This window comes from Chlorocebus sabaeus, chromosome 2 (genome assembly GCF_047675955.1).
Source record: "Chlorocebus sabaeus isolate Y175 chromosome 2, mChlSab1.0.hap1, whole genome shotgun sequence".
Classification (NCBI taxonomy): domain Eukaryota; kingdom Metazoa; phylum Chordata; class Mammalia; order Primates; family Cercopithecidae; genus Chlorocebus; species Chlorocebus sabaeus.
This window is the reverse complement of record NC_132905.1, coordinates 47,865,248-47,879,685: the sequence shown is the minus strand read 5'-3', so window position 1 is coordinate 47,879,685 and position 14,438 is coordinate 47,865,248. Positions and strand designations below refer to the sequence as shown.

The 14,438-nt window shown below is 36.9% G+C and overlaps 2 protein-coding genes across 2 annotated transcripts in view; both read left to right on the top strand.

Moving 5' to 3' along the window:
* The window catches only part of LOC103215442 (POTE ankyrin domain family member B-like), a 31,462-nt gene extending 18,540 nt beyond the window's left edge, over window positions 1–12,922 (top strand). The window contains 5 exon segments of the mRNA XM_073008365.1: window positions 1,227–1,271; window positions 2,305–2,471; window positions 11,107–11,186; window positions 11,189–11,226; window positions 12,669–12,922. Coding sequence (XP_072864466.1) covers window positions 1,227–1,271; window positions 2,305–2,471; window positions 11,107–11,186; window positions 11,189–11,226; window positions 12,669–12,860 — 522 coding nt within the window. The 3' untranslated portion in view covers window positions 12,861–12,922.
* Window positions 12,923–13,147: 225 nt separating this feature from the next.
* LOC140708537 (putative beta-actin-like protein 3) lies at window positions 13,148–14,220 on the top strand. The gene is given in 2 exon segments (XM_073004805.1): window positions 13,148–13,565; window positions 13,568–14,220. Coding segments are annotated over 2 exon segments (1,071 nt in total).
* The last annotated feature ends 218 nt before the right edge of the window (window positions 14,221–14,438 follow it).

Sequence of the window (14,438 nt, the reverse complement as noted above, 5' to 3'; positions counted from 1 at the left end):
GCAACCTTATTAACAGAAGAATCAATAGATTCTAATTTAATAATTGATATTTAACTTCAACATAACCCACTATAAAATTTAAAATACTCTTATTTTAAAATATGCTCATCTGCCTTCTTGATTAGCTTATAACTAATCTTTCCCTTTGAAATAGAGGCCAAAACGAATTCTAGGGCTTTGTTTGTTCTTTTATTTTTACAACACCCTAACATGATAAAGAAGGTAACATCAATTATTGGATTATATTATTAAGCAATAGAATTATGAACAATGTAACATTGATGGTCCCCGAGTTGGATTCATGGTTAAGGAGCAGTCATGGCCAGTGATTGAAAATCGGCACTTTTTTATTGTCAGTCACCGCTACCAAGGTTAAAGTTATATTCTGCCTTGTGATCTCTCTTTGACCTCAGCGTTTCTCTCCAGGGAAGGAACCAGGTCATAAAAGCAATGCAACTACCTATTCCAAGAATCATCTCTTGCAGAATGGGACCTTTGGTGTTGGTGCACAAACACAGTAACATTCGAACTTATTTCAGTTGCAGAAAATCAGTACAGATTATTAAAATTTTTATCCACTGTCATTAGTACACATTAGAATATATTAGAACTGGACTTAAGCAGATAATCTGGATGCATAACACTATCATATTACAGTATATAATTTCAATTAAAATTTAGAAATTTGCATGTCTTTCTGTTTGGTGTTGATTTTGGCTCCTAGTAATTGAAAGCGTACCTACAATCCAGTTAGGAATCTTCTAAAAAAGCACCTGAGTGCACTGTAGGGGCTCACTAGTTAGGGTGTGGTGAGGTAAACTCTTTTCAAGTGAGGAAGATTTTGCAACACTACAAATCATCTGCTGATTCATTTTTGGTAGATTTAATGTATAACAAATGAAGTTTAGTCCAAACAAATGGTGACCAAGTTAAGTTTGCTGGTTCATGTTTTTCTTCTCCCTTTGTCTAAGGTGAATTATTTTTCACATGTTAGTCAGAAGCCAGTCATGTGGCAGTAGCTAAACATAGATAAAAAGGTTAATTCTTAATGTTAATTATATTTTTAATTATTTCAACAGTTAAATTTAAATTTTAATTATTTTCTAACTTTTCATTGTCCATACTTGATTACTTAAAAATAAAATTATTTTAAAAACATGCACTCCAAAATGGAGGTACCACTGATATACAACAAGCAAATTAACCTTCTGTTTTTGCATCTGCAGAAAATGTCTCAAGAACCAGAAGTAAATAAGGATGGTGATAGAGAGGTATACCTTTATATTCAAATGTTTCTGTTGAATTAGATTTTTCCATTACGTTGTTTGACAAAGTTTAAATGTAGGCATACATGATCCTGTCATGTAAGTAGCATAAATCATCAGTGAAAAATTTAATACTTAGAATTCTCTACATTGATTTATAAAGAGATGCAAACCCTAGAGATATTCTTTCATTATTATGGAATAATCCTGAATGGTGCCGTAAAATGCTAGGTAAATGCCACTGTAGGAGCTTTGGATCAATCATTTTATCTTTCTTGGTTTTAGTCTGATTATCAATAGATACTGTAGCTAAAGTAGATAATATCTCTTCTGTGTATTTTCCAGCTAGAAAATTTTATGGCTATCAAACGTGAAATTTGGAGAGCAATGAATTCTCTGGGATTCCATTCCACGCTTGTTTCTCAGCAGTTTCACTCTGCTCCTTGTGTTGTCGCTAATTTTGGTTCCCAGGTTTCAGTGAGCACCATCATGTTTTTGATATCCCAGGAACCAAATGAAGAAAGAATGATCAAAGACAGTGGGGGAGAAAAATATCTTGGTGTAGAAAAGGGCAGTCTTCCTTTCTGTTCCTGAAGTCCCATGGTGTCTCATGCTCTAAATCTGACTGTTTAATGTAAAATCTAGGTGGTAAAGATGGAAGAAGACATATTTTGCATCTTTGTCTTTTTATTTGTGTGTTCCCATGAGTCAGTGGGGTAAATACATATATTAGAATCTGAAGAGTGGTTGGGAATAAAAGCACAAAATGAAGGAGGACCCTTTGTGAATTTTCAAAAATTCTGTTTTATGCATTGAAACAGAAGTGAAGCAAACTTTACAAAAATTTTAGTGATATACTAAATGAAATGATAATTACATCTTTAAATTATATGGTAATAGTTCTGTATATATGATTAAAGTGTGAAATGTTTTTCTTGACTAAAATAATGATAAACTGGTCAAGCAATAAAATCAATTAAAAAGATTCTTTCTGTTCAATAAAGCGATAAGCATCCTTAATATCAAACTTCCACTCAAGGTTGAAGAAGAAATGAAGAAGCACGGAATTAATCATGTGAAATTACCAGAAAACCTGACTAATGGTGCCGCTGCTGGCAATGGTGATGATGGATTAATTCCACAAAAGAAGAACAGAACACCTGAAAGTCAGCAATTTCCTGACACTGAGAATGAAGAATATCACAGGTAAGCCTATGGCAACATTTAACAGGAGACAACCATGTGCTGTCAAACTAATCCTTATTTGGGCTAATATTCATGATTAACAAATTTTATACTTTTACTAGGATATTCAGCCTTGCCTGGTAATCAGAAAAATGAAAATCAGCAAACAAAGAGTTATTATTTTTTCGAGTCATTAATTTATTTGAAAAATTGCCAGTATTGGCAAATGTGAGGGAAAAGGAATTTTCTTTTTTTTGGTGAACTTTTATTTTAGCTTCAGAGGTACAAGTGCAGGTTTGTTATGTAGGTAAACTGTATCATGGAGGTTTGGGCTACAGATTATTTCATCAGCCACATAATAAGCAAAATACCCAAAAGGTAGTTTTTTGGTCGTCTCCCTCCTGCCACGCTCTACTCTCAAGTAGACCCTGGTGTCTCTTATTCTCCTCTTTGTGTCCATGAGTTTTCATGTTTCGTTCCCACTAACGAGTAAGCATATGTGGCATCTGATTTTCTGTTCCTGCATTAGTTTGCTTAGGATAATAGCCTCCAGCTCCATTCGTGTTGCTGCAAAGGAAATGGTCTCATTGAAAAAGACATTTCATACACTGTTGGTAAATATGTTTTGAACGTTAATTTAGTAGCATATTCACACACACACACATAACAGAGTAAGGATATATAATACATGTAGAGGATATTTGTATAGATATGTTACCTATGTACTTACATATAAGTACATTTATTATAGCATTATTGTGTAAAAAGTTGGAGCTAGTGTAATTCTTTATCAATAGGAAATACCTCAATTTTCATACTCCCAAAATAATGTAGTATGCAACCATTTTTTTAAAATGAGGTTAGATCTAGAGTATACTGATTATTTCACATTTAAAATGTATTAAAGCATTTAGTTTCATGACACATCTTAAGAATTCTTGTTAGAATTCTTGTAATACCTGCTGTGTTGCAAATGGAAGTTACATGCTATATTGACACTGTACCTTGTTAGCAACAAGATTGCTAGTTACTAAATTTTTGTTGTCATTGCCTGAGTGCTGAAATATTGGACCCTCATTCTGAATATTGCCAAGGGATTTTATGTGGGGATCTATAGTTAATATAAACATTTCAGTATATTGGGTAAAACTTTTATTAAAATATATCAAACGATCTTTGATCTACTAAACCAGGAGTTGGCCAGCTTTTTCTGCAAAGAGCCAGTTAGTAAATATTTTAGGCTTTGTGGACTACATATATTTATTTTGTTGAGACAGGGTCTCACTCTGTTGCCTAAGCTGGAGTGCAGTTGTGGGATCATGGCTCACTGCAGCCTCGACTTTCTGGGCTCTAGTGATCCTCCCGCCTCAGCCTCTCTACTAGCTGGGACCATGGGTGTGCAACATCACACCCAGCTAATTGGCTCTGTGGACTGTAGAGTGAATAAGCATGACTGTGTTCCAAGATTCTTGACTTACAAAAACAGGCAGTGGGCTGGATTTGGCTCACAAGTGCTTACTTACTGACCCTTGTGCTAAAAGGAAGGTGCTGCTAGTGCATTGACTCTTATTTGTAAAAGTCCCCTGCATGTGTGACATTATCTTTCCTTTGAGAAAAGGATATATTTCAGTATCCACCTCACCATATTTTTCAACAGTGGCTTCATATAATTTTTAGAACTTCATTTATAAAATAAGATTATTTTCTGCATTTCTCCCTCTTTATTCCTGTTACTAGAACTCTGTATTGTACTGTGATCACTTACTTTGTATATTTTATGAGTGTCAACTCTCCTAGAATTGGCTGAGTTTTATCAAGCAAGAAATACCCTTGAAACTTTTAGTATTTCTTGGTCTTTATATATAAGCATGAACAAAATGATAATCAGCTTATGTAATCTAGAAATGTTAAGGGGTCTTTAAAACCTTGGTCTGGCATTTTTAATGCCATATGTGTATAGTTTTTATAAACTTTAAAATATATAATTGTTATATAAAATTTGAAAACTGCACCTGTTATATAAAATTTGGAAACTACTATTTCTTGTCTATCACTTTTCCATGATTGTCGATGAAAATTATGTCATTCTCAGTCATGAGTGTTAAGCATGATGTCCTTCAAAGAACTGTCTACACTCAAGAACTCAAATTTTCTTTCCATTCACTCTTGTTCTCAGTACCAGTAAGTCTTCAATTTCAGCACTCCTCCAAAGTTGTTTTTCTCAAGGTTACCACTACATTTTTCTGTAAATAAATTTTTTTCTTACACCTCATTTTATTTAATCTGTCAGCAATATTTGAGCCAGTGGAGGACATCTCCCTAAAAGTGTCTTCACTTGGCTTTCAGGACCTCACTCCCTCAGGCTTTTCCTGCTGCCTTTCTAGTCCATTCATCATGGTCTCTTTTGCTTGCTCCTCCTCATCTTTCTCCTTTTGGAAATTGTTGTTTCTCAGGGCTCAGTCCTCAATCTTCTTTCTCATAACTTTTTTTTTGTTTTTTTTTTTAAACATAGAGTCTCTCTCTCTCACCCAGACTGGAGTTCAGTGGCATGAACTTGGCTCATTGCAACGTCTGCCTCCTGGGTTCCAGCGCTTCTCCTGCCTCAGCTTCCTGAGTAGCTGGGATAACAGGTGCACACCACCATACCTGGCTAACTTTTGTATTTTTAGTAGAGAGAGGGTTTCCTCATGTTGGCCAGCCTGGTCTCAAACTCCTCACATCAGGTGATCTGCCTGTGTTGGCCTCACGAAGTATTGGGATTACAGGCATGAGCCACTGTGCCTGGCCCCTCATGACTTTTTCTACTGTGTATATGCTAGCGATTTAGAAATGTATGTCTCCAACTCAGATCCTCTCTCCTTAATTCCAGATCTCTGTATGAGCCCGCCTAGTTGACATCTCTATTTGATTAGCTGTTGGGTATCACACACTTGTCAGATCAAAAATTGGGCTACTGATGGCCTTCCTGAAATCTACACCTCATATAGTTTTTCCTACTTTGGTTAATGGCAACTCTTCCAGTTGCTCTGCCAAAAACCTTGGTGTCATTCTTGACTCATTTTTCTCTCTCTCGACACTTCACATTTAATCTGTCAGTAAATCTTGTCATGTCTACCTGAAGAATATATGCCAAAGCCAGTCATATCTTATACATCTGAGCCACCGTCATCTGCAGTCTAAATGGGTGTCATAGACTGGGAATTGATAGTCCTGGTTTTTAAAAACTTCCCTTTTCATCAATTCTTAACTCAGTGGATGGATTTAAAATATAAGTCAAATTGTGTCAGTCCTCTGCCCCAGCCCTTCTGATTGCCTCCCATTTCACTCTGAGTATGTGTCAGAGTTCCTCCTAATATCTAAAAGGCAGCAAACCATCTGGCATGTTATCTCTCCTGCTTAAACTTCTGTTTCTTATCTCTTTTACTCTGCTTCAGCCACACTGAACTTTTTGCTATTCCTTACCTATCCCTAGTGCTTATAGACTCCAGGCACACCTCTGCACTTAGCAGTTCCCTGTATCTGGAATGCTTTTTCCCCAGATACTCTTCTAGCTTAATCTTTCCATTTCTTCAGTTCTTTACTTAAAATCCCCTTTCTAAGAAGAAGAAAAAGGGTAAAAAGAAACACATTAAGGAATAACCACTTTCTGAAGAAGAACCACGTACCTGTATACTTTCTAGTCCAGAGAAAATGAAGAAAAAGAAAAAAAAAAGAGAGATATAATGAGGACTAACAGAAAGGAATTACAATTGTATCACCAGGATGCATCATGCTTAAGATTCAATTGGGAGCATACCAGGGATGCTCTCTAACATTATCAAGGGAAGGTTCAATAAAACAAAGTGATTTGTCATCTCTAACTTCAAACCTATTTGTGTCTTGACATGAACTCTGTTAACATCATTTCTTAGAGTCTTTGATGTACAAATACAATTTTCTTTGTATTAAAGAAAAATCCTCTTTCTCAGCAGGGACTTTTCTGGCCATCCCAGCTTTCCCACCACCCTTCCCATCAAACACATAAACATTTCATTTTCCTGCTTTAGTTTTTCTCCTCTAACATACTGTATATTTTGCCTTATCTGTCTGTTGTTATTGTGTGTTTATCTCATTCTCATGAATAGGGTTTTTATTGCTCATTAACATATCCTCAATTCCTAGAAAGAGGTCTAGCATATCAGAGGTAACTACCTAATAAATAGTTATTAAATGAATGAATGGAGTTTATCCTGGGCATGTTGTTTGATTGATTCTCACTTAAAAAATGTTTGACAAGGTTCATTTTAACAATTTTGCCTGGTAATTATATGCATTTTAAAAATTCTTTTGGCTCTATAATCTACATTCTTTGTATTAATATTTTTTCACTTAGGGAGAAAAGCCCAATATTGTGGTTATTCACTATTCTTTTACTGGTAATCATGATAATTGCAATTATGGTAAAATGAGTCAGAAGAATTGCAAAGTTTACTGGTATTTTATTTATTTAGAGACAGAGTCTCATTCTGTCACCCAAGCTGCAGTGCAGTGACGTGACCTCGGCTTACTGCAACCTCCACCTCCTGTGTTCAAGCGATTCTCCTGCCTCAGCCACCTGAGGAGCTGGGATTATAGGTTCATGCAATCATGCCCAGCTAATTTTCATATTTTTATTGGAGATGGGGTTTCACCCTGTTTGTCAGGCTGGTCATGAACTCCTGACCTCAGGCAATCCACCCGCCTCAGCCTCCCAAAGTGCTGGGATTACAGGCATGAGCCACTACGCCCAGCCACTAGTATTTTATTTTTAAAATATTAGAGTGGTAAATGTGATGGACTCACAAATTCTTTCCAAGGGATTATGGATCTTTGGTATTTGGAATAAAAAGACAGAGTTGGAATATTTTGCTACCTATAGTAAGATGTGTACTGGTCAGGCACTGTCTATTCTGATGGAGCAGCCCTTGCTGCTGGGCTGTCTTTCAGAAGCAAGCTGCTCACATGGATATGGGTTGGTGAGCAAGGCCAGTGGTCATTGATCAGTTGACTAGATTTTGAACTGGCTCTGGGTGGCTTCATGTTACCATGGCTACAGGTCAATTCTTTCATAAGTTTGAGTCAACTTTAACCAGAAATTTTCTATTCAAAAGTTGCCTTCCATTAACTATGTTCAAAATGAAACTTTTTAATATTCCAGAATTATAGACTTGAAGTTTTGGTTATGATGAATTGGTTAATAATAGCTCTCAGGAAAATTTTTTTTAATACATCATCTTAACCAGAAGTGTTCTCTGTATAATTTATTTCTTAAAAATAATTATTTTGTTTCTTTTTTTGGTATTTTTAGAAGCTTTTGCTCAAGTCCTAACATAATCTCCAGTTTTAGTCTATTTGTCAGTTCATGTATGTATATGGTAGTGATATTCTCTTTTTAAATTCCTTTTCTTTTCTTATTCACTTTCTTCTCTGTACAATAACAGTGATATTGTTATGCATTTTTACCTCATTAAAAAGTAGTTACAATTTTCTTCTGGCAAATCCAGCTTTTTATATATTTTGACTAAATAGTAGGTTAAAAGTGAAGAAAATTTACCAGATCATTTTATTTTCAAAGAAAATCATAACTAACAAAAATTGCTATTTTTGAATTATAAATGATGACATTTAGATATTTTAAAAGTAAGGATACCCCCATCCAGTAGTTTGGCTTTGTGTTTCCATGCAAATCTCATGTCAAATTGTAATTCCCAGGTGTTGAGAGAAAGACCAGCTGGGAGGTAATTGGATCATGGTATCTGTTTCCTCCATGCTGTTCTTGTGATAGTGAGTGAGTTCTCACAAGAGCTGATGGTTTCATAAGGGGCTCTTTCTGCTTCACTTCTCTCTCCTGCTGCCTTACAAAGAAGGTGCCAGCTTCCCCTTCACCCTCTGCCATGGTCGTTAAGTTTCCTGAGGCCTCCCCAGCCATGCATAACTGTGAATCAATTAAGCCTGTTTCCTTTATGAATTACCCAGTCTCAGGTATATATGTGTATGAATTACCCAGTCTTAGGTATGTATGACGTATGTATATGTGTGAGTGTATATACACACATACATATATATACATATACATGAGATATATTTATGTGATGTAAGATATGTGTGTGTGTGTGCATATATATATATATATATCCCTTTTCTTTATTCCACATATCAGTTGATGGACACTGGTTGATTCCGTGTCTTTGCATATTGTGAATTGTGCTGCAGTAAACATATGTATGCAGGTGTCTTTTTGAGAGTACGATTTCTTTTATTTTGTGTAGATATCCAGAAATGAGACTGCTGAATAAAATGGTAGGATCTACTTTTAGTTCTTTGAGAACTCTCCATACTGTTTTACATAGATTTGTACTAATTTGTATTCCCACCAGCAGTGTCTAACTGTTCTCTTTTCACCACATCCACACCAATATCTGTTTTTTTTATTTTTAATAGTGGTCATTCTGGCTGCAGTGAGGTGATATCTCACTGTTGTTTTATTTTACATTTCCCTGATGCTTAGTGATATTTAGCATGTTTTATATGCTTGGTCACCATTTGCACATCTTCTTTTGAGAAATGTCTATTCATGTAATTTGGCTAATTTTTAATGGAATTATTTGTATTTTTTCTGGTGATTTGTTTGAGTTTCTTGTAGGTTGTAGATATTAGTCCTTTGTTAGATTCATAGTTTGCAAATATTTTTCCCATTGTGTAGGTTGTTGGTTTACTCTGATGATTATTTCTTTTGCTGTGCTGAAGCTTTTTAGTTTAATTAGGTCTCATTTATTTATTTTCATTTTTGTTTCTTTTGCTTTTAGGGTCTTCATCATAAATTCTTTGCCTAGGATAATGTTTTCAGGTCTTAAGGCCTTTAATACATTGTGGATTAAGTTTTGTATATGGTGAGAGATAGAGATCCAGTTTCATTCTTCAACGTGTGGCTATCTTTTTTTCCCAGCAGCATTTATTGAATAACATGTACTTTCTCCAGTGTATGTTTTTGTATCCTTGCTCAGAGATCATTTAATTGTGGTGGCTTTATTTCTGAGTTGTCTGTTTCATTCCATTGATCTGTGTATCTACTTTTATACCAGTACCATGCTATTTTTGTTACTGTGGCCTTAGAGTATAATTTGAAGTCAGGTAATGTGATGCCAACATATTTGTTCCTTTTGCTTGGTATGTCTGTTGCTATTCAGGCTATTATGTGGTCCTAGATAAGTGTCAGCATTTTAAAATAATTCTGTGAAGAATGACATTGGTACTTTTTTAGAAATTGTATCAAATGTATAGACTGCTTTGGTCACTATGGTCATTTTCACAAAATCAGTTCTTTCAGTCCAGGAACGTGGGATGTATTTTCATTTGTTTGTGTCATCTATTATTTTCTTCAGTGGTGTTTTCCAGTTATCTTTATATAGATCACTCACCTTTTTCATTAAGTATTTTCCTAGGTATTTCACACTTTTTTGCAGCCATTGTAAAAGGGATTGGATTCTTGATATGGACTCTCAGTTTGGTCATAGTTGGTGTATAGTTGTACTACTGATTGATATTCATTTGTTTTGTAACCTCTGAGACTTTACTGAATTCATTTATCAAATCTAGAAGTGTTTTGTAGGCGTCTTTAGGGTTTTCTAGGTAGAAGATCATATCATTGGTAAAGAGATAGTTTGACTTCCTCTTTTCCAATTTGGATGCCCTTTATTTCTCTTGCCCAATTGCTCTGCCTAGGACTTCCCAGTTTTATTCTCAATATGCATGAAATAAAAGTAAAATGGAAAGTGTTTAATAATTAGTTTATTTCACATCTGTCTTTCATACACAGATAAAATTAACTCAAAGTTCTATGTTAAAGACATAATATTAGACCCTGTCTTGTTATGAAAGGAATTTCTAAGTTGTTTATAAAATACATAGGAATCAAGAATATAAGTGAAAGTGTTTCCAAAAAATAAACATAAAAAGTATGGGTTAATACAGAGGTTTCGAATCCCCAGGCCACGGACCAGTACCAGTCCCTGGCCTGTTAGGACCTGGGCCACACAGCAGGAGGTTAGTGGCACGTGAGCAAGTGAAACTTTCATCTGTTTACAGCCATTCTGCATCACTTGCATTACTGCCTGAACTCCTGCTCCTGTCAGATCAGTGGTGGCATTAGATTGTCATAGGAGTGTGACTTGAACCCTGTTGTAAACTGCTCATGCAGGGGATTCAGGTTGTTCATTCCTTATGAGAACCTAATGCTTTATGATCTGTCACCGTCTCCTGTCACCCCCAGATGGGACCATCCAGTTGCAGGAAAACAAGCTCAGGGCTACCACTGAGTCTACATTTTGGTAACTTATGTAATTATTTCATTATGTGTTAATAATAATAGCAATAAAGTGCACAATAAATGTAATGTGCTTGAATCATCCTGGAACCATCCCCCACTTCAGGTTCCTGGAAAAATTATCTTCCACAAAACCAGTCCCTGGTGCCAACATGGTTGGGGAGAGCTGGGTTAACACATGTGAGACCCCTTTGCCTTGTCTTGGATTAATGTGCAGATATACATTGTGTGAATGACATCTGATGGCGCCATCTTACCCTGTAGATAATTTTGGGGACACCTCCAGTATTTCATGAAAATTAAAATTTCTTCTAGTGATGAGCAAAATGATACTCAGAAGCAACTTTCTGAAGAACAGAACACTGGAATATCACAAGATGAGATTCTGACTAATAAAATCAGATAGAAGTGGTTGAAAAGAAAATTAATTCTGAGGTATTTTCTTTGGTTATTTTCAAATGTTTTTATATATGTATATATATTTTAAACATTTATTTTGGAAATATAAAGGATTTTAAAGTCATATATGTATGTATATATTCTATATATCATTTGTCATATATCTATATGTGAACACATAGGATAAAGCCATGTTTTTAATTCAACTCCATTTGCCTACAACAGTCAAGTAGTGACCTTCACAATGGTCTCAATCCAAAGGAGAAAAATTTGATATTTTTCATAAGAATTGATGATCTTTCCATATCAAAAATAAGTTTTGCTACTAAGAACAAATTTTCCAGTTTTTGGACATTAGTTTATTTTTTAAAAATATTAATGGAGAAGTCAATTGATTATTTTCACTGACAGGAAAGTAGGAAATGTATAGCTGGGTCAGAGGCCACATTGTGAATGTCATTATTCTTGCTTTTGAGGAGAGTAACAATTTGCTTCAAGTAGTTTCTCATTTCAATGCAAAGAGCTTTGAAAATAATGACATGCCATGATACACATTTAGTGATAATTTATTGATAAGTATTTTGTTCCTAGAGAAATAGTTCAGTATATTTCCCCTACTTCACACTTATTACTGTTTCAAACATTATATAGAGGAAAGAAAAGTTGTGGCAATGACAAATAATCTGATTTCTAAGAAAATTTCTATAAGTTGTATCTTATTTACCATTCATATTTTGAAATAAAAAGCTTCTTTTGTATTTGTATATTTACATCACAGAAGTAACTGTGATTTTTGTGGAGGATCACTAGAAGTAGCGTCAGAAGACTTGGGGAAAATCCTGCATCTTGTATATATTTTTCGACCTCTCCTTTTAAGAGTCGTGATCTTAAATGAGTTCAGTATTGTATGTAGAAGTGCAATGCTTAGATACAGATATGTACTGTGTAGAAGGGTACAGTGCTTAGATTTAACAGTTATAAATAAATGTAATTCTTATGACTGAGAATAAAAATATTAGAAATGTAGAATGTCGCTAAAACGTTCTTGAGTAAAAGAAACTTAAAGAACTTTGAGAAATTGCTTCTGTTCAAATATATACATAGCTAAGGCTCTTACGGTGGTGTGGTTGATAGGTTAGATATCAAAGTGTAAACCCAATCTCAAACATATAGTCAAATGTATTAATCTTACGTTTTATGCCTATGGGTTTTTTGTAACTGAGATAAAGGCTTTTTTAATTCTGAGATTCTTAAAAATCCTCTAGTGATTTATTTTTCATGGTCTTTAAATAAATATTTAAACTTTTGGGAATTTACACTCTATTAGGTTTGAAGTTTTGTCCAATTTTTTTCCGGTTAGATATCCACTATGGGGATTCTTTCATTATACAAATATACATGTTACTTTTTAATTTCAGAAGAAATCAAGGTATGTCATTCTATTGAGTGCTAATTAAAAGTTTCCTTTATTCACTTAGCTTTTTCTTAGTCATAAGAAAGAAAAAGGTCTCTTGCATGAAAGTAGTACGTTGCAGGAAGAAATTGCCATACTAAGACTAGAACTAGACAAAATATGGCCGGGCGCGGTGGCTCAAGCCTGTAATCCCAGCACTTTGGGAGGCCGAGACGGGCGGATCACGAGGTCAGGAGATCGAGACCATCCTGGCTAACATGGTGAAACCCCGTCTCTACTAAAAATACAAAAAACTAGCCAGGCGAGGTGGCAGGCGCCTGTGGTCCCAGCTACTCGGGAGGCTGAGGCAGGAGAATGGCGTGAACCTGGGAAGCGGAGCTTGCAGTGAGCTGAGATCCGGCCACTGCACTCCAGCCTGGGCGACAGAGCGAGACTCCGTCTCAAAAAAAAAAAAAAAAAAAAAAGAAACATTTGGAGGAAATTGAAAGTGTGAAAAAAAAGAATGATAATCTTTTAAAGGCTATGCAGTTGAATGAGCTCACCATGGGTGATGATACCACCGTACTTGTCATTGGCAACAGCTCTGGCATGTGCAAGGCTGGTTTTGCGGGCGACGATGCCCCCCGGGCTGTCTTCCCTTCCATCGTGGGGTACCCCAGGCACCAGGGCATGATGGCGGTCATGTGTCAGAAAGAGTCCTATGTGGGCAACGAGGCCCAGAGCAAGAGAGGCATCCTGACCCTGAAGTACCCCATGGAGCACGGCATCATCACCAACTGGGACGACATGGAGATCTGGCACCACACCTTCTACAATGAGCTGCATGTGGCTCCCGAGGAGCACCCCATCCTGCTGACCGAGGCCCCCCTCAACCCCAAGGCTAACCTGAAAAGATGACCCAGATCATGTTTGAGGCCTTCAACACCTCAGCCATGTACATGGCCATCTAGGCCGCGCTGTCCCTGTACACCTCTGGCCATACTACTGGCATCGTGATGGACTCTGGTGATGGGGTCACCCACACTGTGCCAATCTGTGAGGGGAATGCCCTCCCCCATGCCACCCTGTGCCTAGACCTGGCTGGCTGGAACCTGACTGACCACCTCATGGAGATCCTCACTGAGCGTGGCTATAGCTTCACCACCACGGCCGAGCGAGAAATCGTGCATGACATCAAAGAGAAGCTGTGCTGTGTTGCCCTGGACTTCAAGCAGGAGATGGCCATGGCAGCTTCCAGCTCCTCCCTAGAGAAGAGCTACGAGCTGCCCGATGGCCAGGTCATCACCATTGGCAATGAGCGGTTCCGCTGCCCCGAGGCACTCTTCCAGCCTTGCTTCTTGGGCATGGAATCCTGTGGCATCCACAAAACTACCTTCAACTCCATCATGCAGTCTGATGTGGACATCCGCAAAGACCTGTACACCAACATAGTGCTGTCTGGCGGCACCACCATGTACCCTGGCATCACTGACAGGATACAGAAGGAGATCACCGCCCTGGCGCCCAGCACGATGAAGATCAAGATCATTGCTCCTCGCAAGTGCAAGTACTCCGTGTGGAGCAAGCAGGAGTATGATGAGTCAGGCCCCGCCATTGTCCACCACAAATGCTTCTAGGTGGACTGTGACTTAGTTGCGTTACACCCTTTCTTGACAAAACCAAACTTCGCAGAAATTAAGATGAGATTGGCATGGCTTTATTGGTTTTATTGTTTCATTTTTTGTTTTGTTTTTTATTGGCTTGACTTAGGATTTAAAAACTGGAATGGTGAAGATGACAGCAGTTCGTTGGAGCAAGCATCCCCCAAAGTTCTACTATGTGGCTGAGGACTTTG